The 16,385-nt window shown below is 51.1% G+C and overlaps 1 protein-coding gene across 9 annotated transcripts in view; it reads left to right on the plus strand.

The window, feature by feature from the left end:
* COBL (cordon-bleu WH2 repeat protein) overlaps positions 1–3,201 on the plus strand; it is a 179,041-nt gene extending 175,840 nt beyond the window's left edge. For all 9 annotated transcript variants that reach the window (XM_074341030.1, XM_074341037.1, XM_074341031.1 and 6 more), the window contains one exon: positions 1,837–3,201. In XM_074341030.1, the coding sequence (XP_074197131.1) occupies positions 1,837–1,854 (18 nt within the window). In that variant the 3' untranslated portion in view covers positions 1,855–3,201. The remainder of the gene's footprint in view (positions 1–1,836) is intronic.
* The last annotated feature ends 13,184 nt before the right edge of the window (positions 3,202–16,385 follow it).

The raw sequence follows: 16,385 nt of genomic DNA on the forward strand, positions 1-16,385 counted from the left end.
CTTCACCTCAAGTGAGTGGCCCGGCTGTTTGTGTATTTTACCACATATGGCCCTTGGTGAAAAACGTTGAAAAAAGTTTGGACACCCCTGCTCTAAGGTGTCTGAAGTTTAAAGAGAAATGCATGGAGCCTATTTGAAAAGATAACTTACATGCTCTTTAAAAATAAGCTCATCTGTGTTTCCCACCTTTGGGGGCCCCTCTGGGTCTCTTAGCCGTGTTGGCTGCTGTTGTACCCATCTCGCAGATTGTCCCCTGCCTTTGGCTGCATGTTCAGAGCCCCCTTTGGACACCTCTTCCTCTGCCCAAGCCGGCACTCGGGCCCAGGACCTAGTCCTACGACCTTCTCTCTCCCAAATCTGCTCACTCTCCCTGGGGCAGCCCCATCGCCGTCCAGACTCCGCTGCCCCCACTTCTGTCTCCATCCCAGGCATCGCCTGTGCATCCAGTGCGTTTCCAGTCATCGTGTGTATGCCACACGCTGAAACTCAGTAGGTTCAGAGTTGGGTCATGTCCCTCAACACCCCTTCTCGTCCTGCGTTTCGTTTCTCAGCTGGGTGTGGAGGAGGCTGATGGAGCTGGGAGGCTGGGGGGCTGGCATGCTCGTCAAGACAAAAGGCAGGTTGGGCCGTGAGGGCCAGCAGTGTGGGACCACGTTCTGGTCATGTGAGCCTGCGGGGGTGCTCCTTGCGAGTATTTGATCAGGTGCAAGTTACCCTCTCTGAACCTGCGTTTCCTCATCCTTACGTTGGAGGCAATACCCGCAATGTGAACAACACACTAGCAAATCGCTTATGTGGTTGAGCTGAGGTGTTAATGAGATGAGACTTGTCCAGTGCTGGAAATGGTGCCGTACGTGCAGTGAGCACACACGAAATAGCCGGGTGGTGCTTGTTAGTGTTTAAAGAAATCTCTTTGTGTCCATGGATATTCGCTGTGATGACACACTGAGAAGCAGGACGGGAGGCCTGGGCATGACACCGTTCATTTTAGAACACGTTGAGTGCCATGAGAATGCCCACGTTCTTCCACACAAATCTGTCCCTTTTTTAAAAGATGCTGTCAACCTTCGCCCTTAGAGGCACAGAAATAGTCCCTCAAAATTCTGCCAATCAAATTGTCCGCAGTTGAGCTATTGCAGAAGGTGTGGGGCAGAAGGAAGGGGAAGTCTGAGCTTTCGCCTCCCATTGGAACAGTCACGTGTGAGGTCGTTCCTGCCATAGACACTCAGCAGCCCGAACGTTATACACCCGGGATGTAATGGTGAGCCTGTCGTGGTCCCCCAGGAGCCCCACACCAGCGGTGGGGCGATGAGGCTGTTGGGACAGCGTGGCAGGCAGGCTGGGGTGTCTGAGAGCATGGCCAAGTGGCTGTGATCTGATTGGCCGGCTGAGGACATGGAACAGGAGAGCCTTTCGGGGTGTGCGAATGAATGCTCGTTCTTGAAGAAGGACGAGTCGTGTCCCAGCAGACAGAGAAGCACCACAGCTAGAGGCCACCGGGCAAGTAGGACAGAGGCAGGGCTGGAGCTGGGGCACCTGACGGGCGCCTGACGGCTCTGGGAGAACGCTGGGTTCTACAGCTGCGTCGTGCACGCCCCAAGGGTTCCATGTTTTCTCTCCTGAGCAACAGTGAGACCTTGACAGCCTTTAAGCATGTTTGTGCCTCTGAGTTTTCTCTTTGGAGCTACGAGTTGAATGGGGACCAGTGTAAAACGTTGGCATGTCGGGAGAGTGAAGTGGCAAGGATGGGTCTGCCAGTAGGTTCTTAGCACGCGGGCATCTGCGCCTTGCCTTCCTGACGGACCCTGAGTAACTGGGGCTCTTTCTTCGCTGCAGGTGCCCCTGCTTGTGTGACCCCACAGTAAGAGCAGAGCGCGGCCGAGACCCACCTGTCGGACGCCCACAGTCACCGCGGGAGCACGCCCCAAGCGAGGGCCTCAGGATTCGCTGTGCTTCCTCGTCTGCAGGCCAAACCTCGTCGTTGATTTCCGTCCTGTATAATGGCTCACGGGAGGGGAGCACCGCTCTGCTGCGTGGCTGTGTGCCAAGGAAATGTGTCTTGCCTCTGAATATTTAAAGTTGCCAATAAATGACTCTGTTGGCAGGTTGATGGGGATATAAATGCTGGAGCCCAGCACGACACTTAATTATACAGATGGGTGAAGTGCAAAGAATTATGCCTTAGACCAATGTTTGGACCTTCAAGAGTTTTTGTTGTTGTTGTTTTTAACCACATGTCAATGCTTAAAACCATCTAGTTGTTTAACGTCTTTTGAGTTCTAGGGGAAAAAGATCTAAACCAATTGAAACAAGCTGAATGTAACATCCTACGTGGGTAGTAAGAAAAAAAGTCAAGGCTTTTCAACGGTGATGTTGTAGAGTAATGAAACTGCTAGTTCTTATTCCTCAACAATTTGGGAGACAAACCTCGTGGAGGGGCCACACGATGATCGGAGCAGCTGAGGTGTAAAACTCTGCGGTGACACCCAGAATGAGAATCACATGAGCACTGTGGACGGGGCAGCTCTGAGTTCTGCAGCGGCAGCGGGGCTGAGATCAGGACGGCAGTGGCGTGCACGGCCAGTGCCCACCTGGACAGTTGTCCCCCACGGGCTGTGAAGTAGACCGGACCTCCCTCAGGAGGGCTGTGTATGGAGCCTGGTGACCTCCCTGGGCGCCTTGGAAACCCTGCATGGGGCCAGGAGCCGGGATGCTGGTGTCTGCATGTCCCTGAGGTGGACCCAAGATTGTGCTAAAATTTCATGATTTGAGAAAAAAATCTGGACAGTTGCCCAACAGATCAGTGGTCTCCCGTGTGCCCTATGGCAGTCTTCCTATAGCGCATGGCACGCAGTCACCAGTATTTTTAATAAAGGGTGACTGCAGCCGTGCTTTTTCACATCTCTCCCTAAAACATACCGTTATATTGAAAAACAGCTCCTTAAGAGGTTAGTAGACATCAAGAAGAGTTCATGAGATAAAATCTCTGTCTTAAGGATACGACAGACAGGGTGGGGTCAGCTGAATGTCCCGGGCCACTTCCGATCCGGACGCCAGTGGTGTGGAAACCTGGCTCCGCAATGTCTCATTGCCGTCACCCACCTCCCCTGGGGTGGTGAGAGCACCCAGCCAATCACCCCAAAGCCACGCTGTCTCTACTAGTTGCCTTTTCGTGCCACAAATAAAAACACTGAAATTGTAGCCATGGTGTCAATTTTATGACTTCAGACCATAGTTTATTAGGAGATCCTGTCCCCAAAATAGAAAGGAGAAATTTTTTTTTCAATCAACAAATATTTATGGCTGCTGTGGGAAAATCTGGGTTGACGCTCACAGTGGTGACCCCCAAATCTGGCTCTCTCCCGATTGCACCGCAGCAGACGATATAAAGCCAAGAGGAAATGATCCTGTCTCAGGAGACTGAGACACGAAGCATTTTTAGTGTCATCGTAGACAGGAAATGTACCCTTCTTCTCCCTGGGCTCCAGGGCTGGGAAAGGGCCCCTAATTAGTAAGGCATACCATGTACAGTGTCTGTGGGCCTGAGGTGACAGGTCTGGGTACGGGGACACGGGGGCTCTGCTGTCAGAACTCTACAGCCGGGGATCTCGCTCGACACAGCTGCAACCCTGTCCTGTGACCTGGTGTCACTTCAGCATCCAGCAAACAGTGTGGGTCCTGTGGGAGATCTCATCCTTCCTACTTTTTTGGGTGGCCTTGTAAGCAGGGAGGTCCCCACTGCTAATAAACAAGACTTAGAAACCAGCAAGGCCCCATGCGATTTTCTGGTGAGCAACTGCGTGACCTAATCTGAACATTTCCTGGTCCCAAGGGCAAAACACCAGGAGGGTTCATGCAGAAAGTCTCGTTAGGGGACAGAGCGGGAAGCTGACTCGGAGGCGTCTTCTAAGGGTTCCTGGGCTCCCCCAGTCCCACCGGGGCTCAGCTTCCTGATGAGGAGTTCTGGCTCGGCTCTCCCAGACATGGCGGCTCTGAGTCCCCTGCCACCTGAGCCCTGTCTGATAGGAGATGAGAGGGGCGCCCTGGGGAGGGGCGAGACAAGCCCAGTACGCCCACTTGCTCCCCAGTAGAGATGCAGCTGCTGTAAGAGCCGTCGGCGATGCTTATAAGCTCCTCTTGCAGAGGAGGAAAGTGAAGATCAGAAGACATGACTTCCCAAGGTGACCCAGCTGGCGCGAGTCTGAGTGAGGCCCAGGAGGCTCCAGGGCTGGGGCTGTCCCAGTGCCCTGAGGTCCCCAGGCAGCAGAACCAGATGTGGGGCCACGAGGGGACGCGGCAGCGGGTTCCCGGGTGGGCTCCTTGTCAAACACCACATCTGGAACATCTTTCCTGACATAGATTCCCCAGACCACTGGCTCTCAAGGGGAAAGTGGTCACATTCCCAAGCTGGGAGGGTTTATTTATTTTTTCTTCTCTATTTCCTCGCTTTCACCAGATTTTCTTTATTAAGCAAGTGCTAATTTGATCATTTAAAACATAGGCATGGACTCACTGTGTGTGAGTCCAAGCCTGCCTGGGTGAGGGGCACGGCTCTTGGGTAAACAGTGTCCAAGTGCCGCTGGCTCCCCTGTCCCTGGTCCCGTGACGTTGAGAGTCAGTTCTGACTCGACTCCAGCTTGCCTCTGACGCCCTGGGAATCTCCATCTTCCCTGTGGCAGCGTGGCTGTCAGCCCATGGCCCTGTTTTCCATGGGCTCCCGCCTGAGAGGGGTGACCTTTCTGAGGACTTGTCCCATCAGGGTGGCAGTTTCAGCTCTGGGAACTGCCGACCGGTGGGAACGGTGGGAACTCCACACCCGCATCTCAATCATCGCTCTGGTTGCAGGTTCGGCCCACAGGACAGGTACTGCCAAGAGGCATGTTGCAGGGTGGTTTGAACATGACGCTGGAGTCAGAAAGACCAGCTGCGATCCTGGCTGCCACACAGTGCCCAGGCCACGTGACCAGGACAGCAATCTAGCCTCTGAGTTTCCTCATCTACAACGGGAGCAAAAGGGCAGCAAGGACATCGTAAGGTCGTGAGTGCTAAAGAAGACACACGTGCACTTAGCAGGGAGCCTGCATGTAGGAGGCCCCCAGTAGACGGTAACTGTTATTACAAGGAAGCTCAAGTATTTGATTCAGGCTGTTTGGCACAGAGTTGAGAACACTGGTCTGAAAAGACAAGAGCCGTAAGTCCTAGTCTAAACTACAGCGGGTGGGGGCGGGGGCCAGTCTCCCCTGCTCCATGAGCTTCCATCTCTTCATCTGTAAAGTGAAGGATTTGGACTTAATGAGCTCTCGACACCCAATATTCTGGAATTGTGTGTTTCAGGCAGAAAGATCTCTCTGTTGCTTGTGTCAGCCAGAGTCCAAGAAAAAGCCCCACAGAGATGGCTGATTTGAGGAAAACTTAATACCAGGGTGGGCAGGGGTCAAGGACAGTGGCAAGCCCAGGGCCACCATGGGGAGGGTCTTACCCAGCCCTCAGTCGGGAAGGGCAAGGCCAGGAACAGACACCGCAAACTGGCAAGGGTTCTAGAGGTGGCGGAGGACAGAAGATGTGACCTCGGAGAGAGAAGTATAGCTACTGCCAGACTGTGGCCTGGCACAGACAATAGACACCCCAAACTCTCTCTTCTGCCCTGCTGTCTCTTCCAGTGCTTCCCATGGTCCACACCCAGCCAGAACTCACAGGACAGGGAGCTCGGTGCAATCCACAATGGCCAGCCTCCCAGGGTAAAGACCGTGAGGTGGGAAAGACAGAAAACGTTCTGGAAGGGCGAACGGAATAGCCCAGTGCCTGATGAGGAAAAGGCAAAGGAGACAAAAGCTCAGTCCGTCATCACAACAGCGGTGTCTGAAAACACAGGTGCCTGTGGTGGGTGGACACCAACACTGACCATCTGGCTTCTGTGGGACTGTCGGTCTTCCAGGTGACACAGGGTGTAATGTTCTCTGCACCGATGGCAGGTTTGCAGTCCCCCATTTCTGCTTACGTTATTATGACAGAGGAAATGTGCATCCACTGCTCTCGTTTACCAAAGTTAATCATTCGTTAATTTCCCTTCCCAAATCATGCACGTGGCCAAGAAGCCCAAAGCTGCTCCCAGCTTTCCGTGTAATGAATGAGCTTGTCTGATTGCAAGGATAAAAAGTCAGTCTCGTATTTTCATCATTATGATTTAGCAAGCTACTTTATTCCTGTCTCTTACGGCCCTGAAATGAGCCAACTCCCAGGGGAAAAAACATTTAAGAAAGTGGACAATATTGATGAATTATAGAATAACTGCAAAGGGTGATTCACTAGTAATGTGGAATTTCCAGGGACCCAAAAATGGCACAAGCTGGAAGATGCCAGCAGTATGAGTTAGGTACCGAGAATTTCCAGTTAGTAATTGCATGGCCATGTGGCCAATACATCAGCTTTGGAACTCTTAGGAGATTTCCAGAACGAAGAGAGAAGAGCACAGGTCTTGAGCAGGACTTAGACATGAACGGGCATCAGTAGGGCTGTATGTTCCTCTCCTTAAATTCTGGCGGCCACTGGGCTATGTGCTGGAGAACCAGTGAGAGCAGGGCCCAGCCCCTCCCATAAGGAGATCTCTGTTTGTGGGGCAGGGAGGGGGTGCAGACAAGTGGTGGGGCACGTCACAACAAGTGCAGGGTGCTGTGGACACGTACAATATAGGCCCCAAACCCCAGCTAGGGGTGTCCAGAAGCTTCTTGGAGGTGACACCTGAGTTGATGACCAAAGAATGAGGAGTTAGCCGTGGGTTCTAGACCGAGAGAAAGGGTGCAGTAAAGCCAGAGCAAAACGGAGCGAGGTGGACATTTCTGAGGAAAACCGTGGAAGGTTCTGGAGCTTTCTAAGCTGCAGCGTGGACGTCATCCCGGAGTCCATCAGGAGTCACTGGAGAGTCTGTCAGGAGGAGCAACGTAGAAACATCCCTCTGTCTACAGAATGGTTGATGGCTCGGAAAGGAGCAAGGGGAGGAAGTAAAGTCAGTAGGAAGTGAGCTCTAGCCATCGAAGTGCAGGGAGTGGGAGAGGGGTGAGGGCTGGCAGTTTGCCTGGGGGAAGCTCGGAGGGTTTTCTTGGCGACCGCAAGATCCAGCTCATATGGAGAGTTCCAGAAAGGATCAGAAACTGCAAACAGGCACAAGGCCACCAAGACGTCCCGTATGTGACCAGTGAAGGAATCAAGCCTCAGTAACCAGGTGTGGTGAGTAAAATACGTTAAACCGGGGACACTACCTTTCCCATCATTTATGTGTAATTGATGCAATTGTAGGTTGCACTGTGCTTTCTCTAATTGCAAGGGTATTTTTGTTTGTTTGGTTTTGTTTGTAATTGTACCTATGATGAGAGAACCTTTTCTGCATTCCCAAAGCTAGCTAAGCCTGGGCCTAGGTAGTGCAGCTACCTGTGTTACCTTTTGCCACACCGTCCATCACGTGAGCCAGAAATCCAGGAGGGGCGGTCAGAGCTATAAGGGAAGTATATGCTGCTTTGGGATATTACGCTGGTTAGTTTTAAGAAGCAAAAGACGCAGGAAAAACCTTTGCCCGTCTCTCTACCTGCCTAAGAGAATTTAGACAGAGGACCTGCTCCAGAAGGGAGGGACCGTCACAGGTAAGCGTGTTTAACATGAACGAGGTGAGAGTCAGGGAGGACCCACCGAGGCCCCTCGGGTCAGAGTCCTCTCTGTGTCTCATTGTTAAAGATGCCCCAGCAAACATTGATTCACCAAACATCTCCTTTCCATCTCCATGTCAATTGCCTCCCTGCCCTTTCAAGTCCCAACCCTCCCTTAGATCCAGATGGCACATACGCCTGCCCTGCCTGTATGTCACCAGGCCTCAGGTGCTTATGCACCCCAGATGTGTACACACAGTAAAGGGGCTCATTTTCTCCCACTAATCTGTCTCATGTTAGCTCATTTCTTAGCCCAGCCAGCAGAACATAGACAGGTGGGACTAAATTCTTTGTGCCCCCACAACATGCGTCTCTCCTACTGGCTGACTCCCAGAGGTCTCGAGGGCCGTGACAGGCAGATGCACCTTCCAGAAATGGAGAGGTTTCACCAGTGACCTCAAGTCTGGGGTCTGAACTCCCAGACAGGACAGTAAACACCCAGGGGTCAGGATGACGTGGGCACCCCAAATAAGCTCTGGGAGATGGAACATCAGGGCACCCGTGAAGCTCTTGAGGTCACTGCTATGGGCTAAATTGTAGCCCCTTAAATTCATATGTCGAAGAGCTGACCTTACCCAGGAACCAGTGGGTTGGCCCGACAGAGCCCCACGCATCCTGATTCAGCGGATCCAGTAGGAAGCAGACTCGGAAGTCCCTGCTTCCCCAGGGCTGGCGTGGACACAGTTGTGGCCTTTGGTGTTTTCTTGTTACATCTTGTCCCCAGCCAGACCATCATCCTCCTGTTGTCATTGGACAGGCCCCACAGAAGGTTCCAGACTGCCGTCTTCTCCAGGTTGGCAGTTCAATACAGTGGAAGACCTCAGCGAGGCAGATGGGAATGCTCGCAGGATGATTGACATGCCGTGAGCACCCTGCCACTGGCCGGGCAGAAAGGGAGACTGAGAGATGGGGCCACGGGCCGAGACTGCTCCGCCAGTGAGGGGGCTGCTCACAGACGCAGGGGCCTGGCCTAGGGCCGCGGGGTCACCGTGTCCGTCCCCGGGCTCTCCCACAGGCTGCCTGCCTGTGCCACATGCACCTGCATGTCATCAGGAGGCCACCAGGGCCTCTGAGCTTGTGCAAGTTCTTTCCTCGCTCACCTGTGTCTTTTCATGGAGAGCGAGAAATCGTTTTCTGCCTAACGTCAAAATAAAACTCATGAAGTGCTGGCTCTTCAAAGGGATGGCTCAAATACTGTCCTTTAACCCCAATATAAAATGTCCCCCAAATCCCAAGGAAGGGTGTCCTCTACTTCAGGAGTCGCTGTCTATACGGCAGAGGCAGAAGAGGCCAGCTCCAGCCGTGGGGGTGGATGAGCAGGGGCTGGGCAAGCTCACCCGTTTCTACCCCAGCTCCATCGCCCACTGACCACAGGGCTTTGGACAAGCCACAAAAGCCCTTGAACGTGGCTTCCTGACCTATAGGAGTCACTCTCTTGCTTTCTGGCCATTAATCCTCACTTTGCTACACTTGGTGATGCAGGGATCCTCACATCACATTCTGCTGAGTGCCACCTCCCAGCACCTAGGACCCTGGTGAGGACCCAACTCCCCCTGACGTGCACCGAGCCATCGAGCCCGATGCCCAGCCCTCAGAGAGGTGGGCTTGTCCAGCTGTCTGTGTAGTGGCCTCCACGTTCCTCTAGGTGTCACAGAAACGTGAACAGTTGCCATCATGCCGTCACTAAGGAGCACGGTGAGCAGGACAGCTGCAGGGGCCGTTCCCCCCACAGTGGACCCCATGCTGGTGGACAGTGGCCCAAGGCTGTCCTTTGGGCAAGGCCATTCTGCCGTCTGCTGATCTGCCAGCCTCACTCGGGCCACTGCCTCCGTGGCCCACTGCTCGCACCTTCACCATCTGCCTCCACTGATGCAGGTTACGGGGACGTCGTGCACTGAACGTTCCGGGTTTGCCCAGTGTCTGTCTGCTTCGACATTTGATCATGTTATCTGGACAAGGCAAGTGGCAAAGCTCTCACACTGTGTGAGACAGTCCTGGTCGGTGTGAGGAGGCGGGAGAGGGCATGTGTGTGCGAGTGTGTGTGTGCGTGTGTGTGTATGTGTGTGCATATGTGTGTGTGCATATGTGTGCGTGTGCCTGTGTGTGTGTGTGTGGTGGGGGTGAAGAGACCCGCCTGCTGCCAGGAGCTAGCCTGCAGAGGTATCCAGAGGTAGGCGGGGTCTTCTCGGGGTTCCCTCAGCCAAGGATCTAACTTCACACAGCTCTCACTCTGCAGGTTTCCTGCTCCTACTTGAAAACCCTCTTGTGTCCAGGCCTTGACTTCCCAGCCCTGCAGGCGGCAGGGAGAGATGCCTATCTCCTCACCACCGTGCTGCACAGTGGGAAGCCTTCAGCACCGCTTTGCTCTGGCACCAGACAGTTGCTTTTTACAAGAATTAACCCACCCATCTGCCTTCCAGTTTGCAGAAAGTTTCCCCCCCCACACACACACACACATGCTGCCAGGAAAGGATGTGTGGCCAAGCAAGCTTACTGGTAATTAACATGTCATGGCACCTATCACGAAGAATGCCTGGAACACTTGGCAAACAGCTGCACAGAGTTTCACAACCAGGAGCAGGTGCCAGCCCTGCTTCTAGCAGCAGGCAGGTACTGTGGCATCTGCATCAGCACCGCCATTGCCAGCACGCGCGGGTGACTCTCTCTGCATGCAGGTGACTTCTGATTGCTTAACAGGACCCTTTTTAAATAGTGGAAGTCTGCACAGGCTTTGGGGATTATCAAAGTACAAACAGTAGGAAGCAGGGAAGGGGTGGGGGTGGGGCTTTGTTCAGCTGGCATCTTCTCAGGCCGGCTTGGCCATGTGGACACGGGGAGTCTTTGGTGGGACTAGATTAAGAATCAAGCAACAGACAAACCCCAGTGCTGGCTTTAATTCCTGCCACAGAAACAGTTCCATTCAGCAGGAGGAGCGAGGCTCACGGCATCCCAGTTTGAAGGACAGTGTGGCCGCTCCTCCTGGAAACCACTCTCTGTGGAAGGGCCTCCATGCATTGCTTCTTTCATCTTCAGTGTCTACTGGAGACGAGTGGGCGGTGATATGGTCCCATTTTGTAGACGAGGAAACAGGGAGGCATAAACACTGCCCATAACCGTTCCCCGAGGAAGAGGCCAAGCCGGACATAGCCCCAGTTTACCCAACTGTACAGCCTGTGTGTCATTGTGAGGACACTCCCATAGGGCGAGACTCCCATAGGGCGAGACTTTTACCTTCAGAGAAGGGCCGTTGGCCATCAGCACTGATTTCCTAACTGGGAAAAATTGTTTGCCACGCAGGAGAGTCTAAACAGTCTCATCGAGGAATAAGTTCATAATGAGAATTAAGGTTTTCCAGACTCTCACATTTTGACTCCTCACATATGTAATGCTTCTTGGTTTCCAGATGGCCTGGGATGCCACTTTATTCCCTCTTAATTCCAAGACATTTTCAGGACACTGCTCTTAAAATTCCAAGTGGATAGATCTTGTCTTTTTATTTGTTTTCCTTTTGTTTCCTAATTTCCAGTTTTGTTGCATTGTCATCAACAATGTGGCTGTTTCAATTTCTGCTTTTTGGAGTTTTCTGAGCTTTTCTTTATGGCCTGGGACATGGTAAGTTTTATAAACAGCCCATGGTGTATTCTTCCTCTGCTGTGTAATGTTCTGGAAACATACGTGATGTAAACATATTATTTTATACTCTATATCTTCACTTTTTTGTCTAACAGTTTGGAGTTATATAAGTTTCAGTGCCATTGTAGTAGGTGATTAAAGTTTTATATATTTGGTGGAGTGTCAATTTCGCCAACAGAAAAGATGCCACTTTGTCCCATGTAATGTTTTTTGCCTGAATTCTATTCTTCATAGTCACATAACAATTTAAGCTTTATTTTTTAACATTTGCTCTTATATCTTTGCTCATCCCCGTTTTCAACCTGTCTGTGTAATTTAATTTGGGTGTTTTTGTTTTATTATGAACATGGCATTGGAGTATTTTCAAACAAAACTTGTGAGTCTTGTCTCCTGTTTTGTGCATACTTCTAACATTTTTTTAAAAACCTATTGAAAACTATAATTTTTGGTCAGTATCAAGAATTAATCATAGTTGATTATTTCCTCCCCCTTCAAGCAAAATAAGAATCTTAACACATTTTTCCCTCCAGTGTCTTGTTGCAATTGCCTAAAGTTTTCATGACTTAAAGTTTTCTACATTATATCTTTGTTTCCTTAAGAATTATTTTTTAAATCATTTTTGTGTCAGTCACAGCTGTGTGTGGCCAAAAATTAAATAAATAACCCCCCCCCCACACACACACGTGCACACACAAAGAAACCCCACAACTCTGGCCCATCTGAGCTGAAGTTACCAGGTAGTCCGTTTGTGTCTGGAAAGATGGAGAAGGGGGTGTGGCCCCCACCACTCCCAACATGGTTTCTTAACTGCTTCTAGGTCTTTGTGTCCCCACCTCAATGCCATTTTCTCATCAGGAGTACCTGATTAGCTGACTCCTGGTCACATAACCACACCCCAGGTGGCAGTCTAGCATTCTAGCATTTCCCCCCAGATTACATCCTCAGTACATTTCTTTCACAAAGGATTCATAGCAGGTAACTGTGCCAAATCCTAGCTGTCTGAAATTCTCCTTAAACTGCCCTTGTTCTCTAATTAAGTCTTAGCAGGTTCAGAATTCTCACTGGGGCTGGTCCAGGTGGAGGGATGTAAATATAGAATAATACACCAGGGGCACAGGAGGGCGGTCAGGTGGGGAATGAGCCGTCCCCAGGGCCCTGAGAAGGGGCTCAGCTCTGCTCAGCCTGCGGACACTGCAGAACTTCTGCCTCCTCCTCGAGTCAAACACAGGCACCAACAGGGTCCCTCCCAGCCTGGCGGGCACGCACCCCAGCCCAACTGCCCTCCGCTGCTCGCCCTGCCCTGCGTCCTCCAGGCTCACTGCCTAACATGTTCACTGGCCTATTTGCTTATCGTCTGCCTTCCTCCGTGAGAGCCAGGGGTTTGTCTTGTGTGTTGCAGTGTTCCTGAGGCCTGACCCAGGATGAGCACTCGATATTTGCTGAATAAGTAAAAGTGTATGATGGACCAACAGCCCGCCAACACCTTCACTTACGGTCGCTGGGCCCAGAGACTGCACACACTACCTCACCTAGCCATCTCAGGGTCTCGGCCTAAAACACACGGGGAAGCTGCGTCTCACAGACCTGGATGCTGGCTAAGTGATTGCAGAGCACAGGTTCCACCATCTCTCTTCCCTGCACTGACAGAAGTGCCAGTGCCCTGATGGGTGTCTCCGTATCTGTGAAAGGAGGGGGGGCAGAGGGCCAGTGAGGCTCAGGTTCCCTGCGTGGCGCTCAGAGCTCGTCCTGTGCCTGAGACCATCCTGCCCTTGGGTTTAGCTCAGGAAGAGGGACGGAGAGCCGTCAGAACCTGACACACAGCCCACCCAGAAGGCTCAGCCACGCCCCTGCCTCCCTGCAGACCCCACCAGGAGACAGGGAGCTGGGGTCTCGTGCAAACCTTCTCCCCCCATGCTGGGTGTGCCAAGTTCACAGCTGCTGAGCACGTGGCCACATTCTTGACTCCAAACATTAAATAACAGGAAGCGTTTTGTGCCTTTGTCAAGAGAGGGTACAGGGCTCCCTGAAACAGTTCCCAATCTGGAGGTGTGCTGTCCATAAAACCACAGGGGATATTTGCTTTTGTCTCTTGACTGGCCGCCATCGAGAATATGTAAGCACCTTGATTGTGAGTCGCTGTTGTTCCAGCAGGGTGCCCTGAGAGGCACAGAGAGAGTGGCAGTGCCCTGAGAAACCCTGGCTGTGTCCCAGGAGACTGATGGTACCCTAAGAAGCCCAGGAAGGCTGGCCGTGCCCAGAAGGACTCGTGGTGCCCTGAGAGGCCCTGGCTGTGTCCAGGGAGACTGGTGGTACCCTAAGAAACCCAGGAAGTCTGTGCCCAGAGGTACTGGTGGTGCCCTGAGAAATCCTGGCTGTGCCCAGGCATTCCTGGGTTGTCTTGTGCGTCTCGCCCTGGATAAGACGGCAGGTCTATGACACGTTCAGTGACCCTGTGGACTCCCCGGGGGTCCACCCGTCTTCCACTGACTTCACTCTCCAAAGGTCCCCGTCACAGAGACGTGGACGGCAGTGGTCCCGACGGACACTGGCCTCCAGGACAAACCATCATGCAGCTCCCAGGCCAGCCTGCCTCACTCCAGGGCCTCCCCTGGCCTTGACCTCGTCCAGGGCGAGACGCACTCATGATTGTGCCACGGCTCCTTGCAACTGCCTGACGTGACCCCATGCAGAGTCCTGTTTCATTTCTGTGGTCCTGGAAACCAGCTGATCTGCGGGGCTCGGGGAGGGGGGGGGCAGCTGGGGATACTGCCTTCTGCTGTACATGAGAACTAGCCTTCAAACCCCTGATTCTTAGACAGGAACGGATGAGCATCGCGACTGATGGGGGGTCAACCTCCCCCCATCCCGGGAGAGGACCCAGGCCCGCTGGCCAGGGCACTTTGGAAGCTGTGCACTGTGGGCTGACATGATACCTCAGGGCCAGCTTTGAGTCCTGGTGGCCGGTGCCACAAACGGGCTCGTTTTTTAAACGGTGAAGCTCCAAGGAGTGTTTTGTTGTTGTTGTTAATCAAAAGCTTATCTTCTAAAAGAACTATTTTATGTTTTATTCTGAAATATGTAATACAAACTCTATGCTACACTTTCTTTCTAGTTCCTGGTGATGAGCAACACCTGTGTGAGGACAGCTCCTTTCTCTCAGCTGTCATTATATAGGTGACAGGTTTGTTATGGACCTTCTGAAATGGGGTGAGCAATCATGTCTTTTAAAATGAAAAACTAAATTGGGTTAATATCCAAAATACATAAAGAACTCATACAACTCAATAGCAAAAAGAACAAATAACCCAATTTAAAACTGGGCAAAAGGCCTGAACAGACATTTCTCCAAACACATAAACGTGGCCAACAGCTGCATGAAAAGCTGTTTGACATCACTAATCAGGGAAATGCAATCAAAACCACAATGAGATACCACCTCTCACCTGCCCTTTGTAACAATATGGATGGACAAGTAGGCTTTAGCCTAAGGTAAGTCAGACAGACACAGACCAATACCCTATGGTCTCACTCATATATGGAATCTGAAAACAACAACAACAAACTTACAGAAAAACACATTAGACTTGGGGTCGCCAGAGGCAGGGGTGGAGATGGGGAATTATACCTACTAAGGTGCAAACTTTCCATTTTAAGACAAATGAGTACTGGGGATATTACTGTACAAGATGATTAAAAAAAAAATTCCAGGTGCGATCCTTGGAGGGGGACGTTGAATTAAATCCCCAAGTGGAGACTGAGGCTTATTTCCGCGGACTCCTTCTTAGGGGCCTGTTTTGCTTTTTTGGTGTTTGGTTATCTCCCCACCAAGCAAAGAAGAACAAAGATGTTAGTAAAATCGTTGATTCTATCTGTAATCAAACAATTGCTTGCACTGTGTGGTTAGAAACAGACAAACCAGGAAAGATGTGAGTCACAGTGACTTATATGGGGAATGACAACTGTCTGCATCCAGGGCCTATTTCCTGCGCTGCTTTAGTGTGACTTCCCTGCAGCCCCTCCTCCAGGGATTAAGCTTTTGTCAGCATCCTTCACTGCAGGTTCTCCCTACATTTCACACAGGCTCCAACTTTGGGCCATAAACTTCTCCCACCCCAACACACAGACATTGCTTGAGGCCAGTTGTTCTAAACGGGATTTCAGCAAATCAGCTTTTACCACCTGCAGACCTCTGGGGGTCCTCTGCTACCTGTGCAGGGATTTCAGATCTCACTGTGGCTGTGCTCCTTGAGCCCCTTCCCTTCACCTGCAAAGATCTCTAGACCTCAGATGCACCAGTCACAGACAGAGAAGCTTGTGTCTGGCTTAAGGAGTCCATTCTCCTGTGAAAATACCCCCTGGGAGTCATTTACACCTGAGTAAGAATTAGTTGCCCTGAGCTATTCTTCTTTTTTTTTTTACAATAGAAGAATGATTCAACTTTCTTTTCTTTTTTTTTTTTAATTTTATTTTATTAAATTTATTGGGGTGACAATTGTTAGTAAAATTACATAGATTTCAGGTGTACAATTCTGTATTACATCATCTATAAATCCCATTGTGTGTTCATCACCCAGAGTCAGTTCTCCTTCCATCACCATATATTTGATCCCCCTTACCCTCATCTCCCACCCCCCACCCCCCACCCCCCTTACCCTCTGGCAAATGAGCTATTCTTTTTAAAAAATTAATTAATTGACATTCAATATTATTTTATATTAATTTCAGGTGTACAGCATAGTGGTTAGACATTTATATAATTTAAGAAATGATCCCCCTGACTAGTCTAGTACCCACCTGGCACTATGCATAGTTATTACCATATTATACACTATATTCCCTATGCTGTACTTTACATCCCCATGACTATTTTGTAACTACCAGTTTGTACTTCTTAGTCCCTTCCCCTTTTTCACCCTGACCCCTAACCCCCCCATCTATCACCCCAACAAATCTAGTACCCATCTGACACCATACACAGTTATTACCATATTATTGACTATGTTCCTCATGCTCTACCCTACATCCCCATGACTACTGTGTAACAACCAGTTTGTA

The sequence above is a fragment of the Rhinolophus sinicus genome, linkage group LG09, assembly GCF_036562045.2.
Source record: "Rhinolophus sinicus isolate RSC01 linkage group LG09, ASM3656204v1, whole genome shotgun sequence".
In the NCBI taxonomy this organism is placed as follows: Eukaryota; Metazoa; Chordata; class Mammalia; order Chiroptera; family Rhinolophidae; genus Rhinolophus; species Rhinolophus sinicus.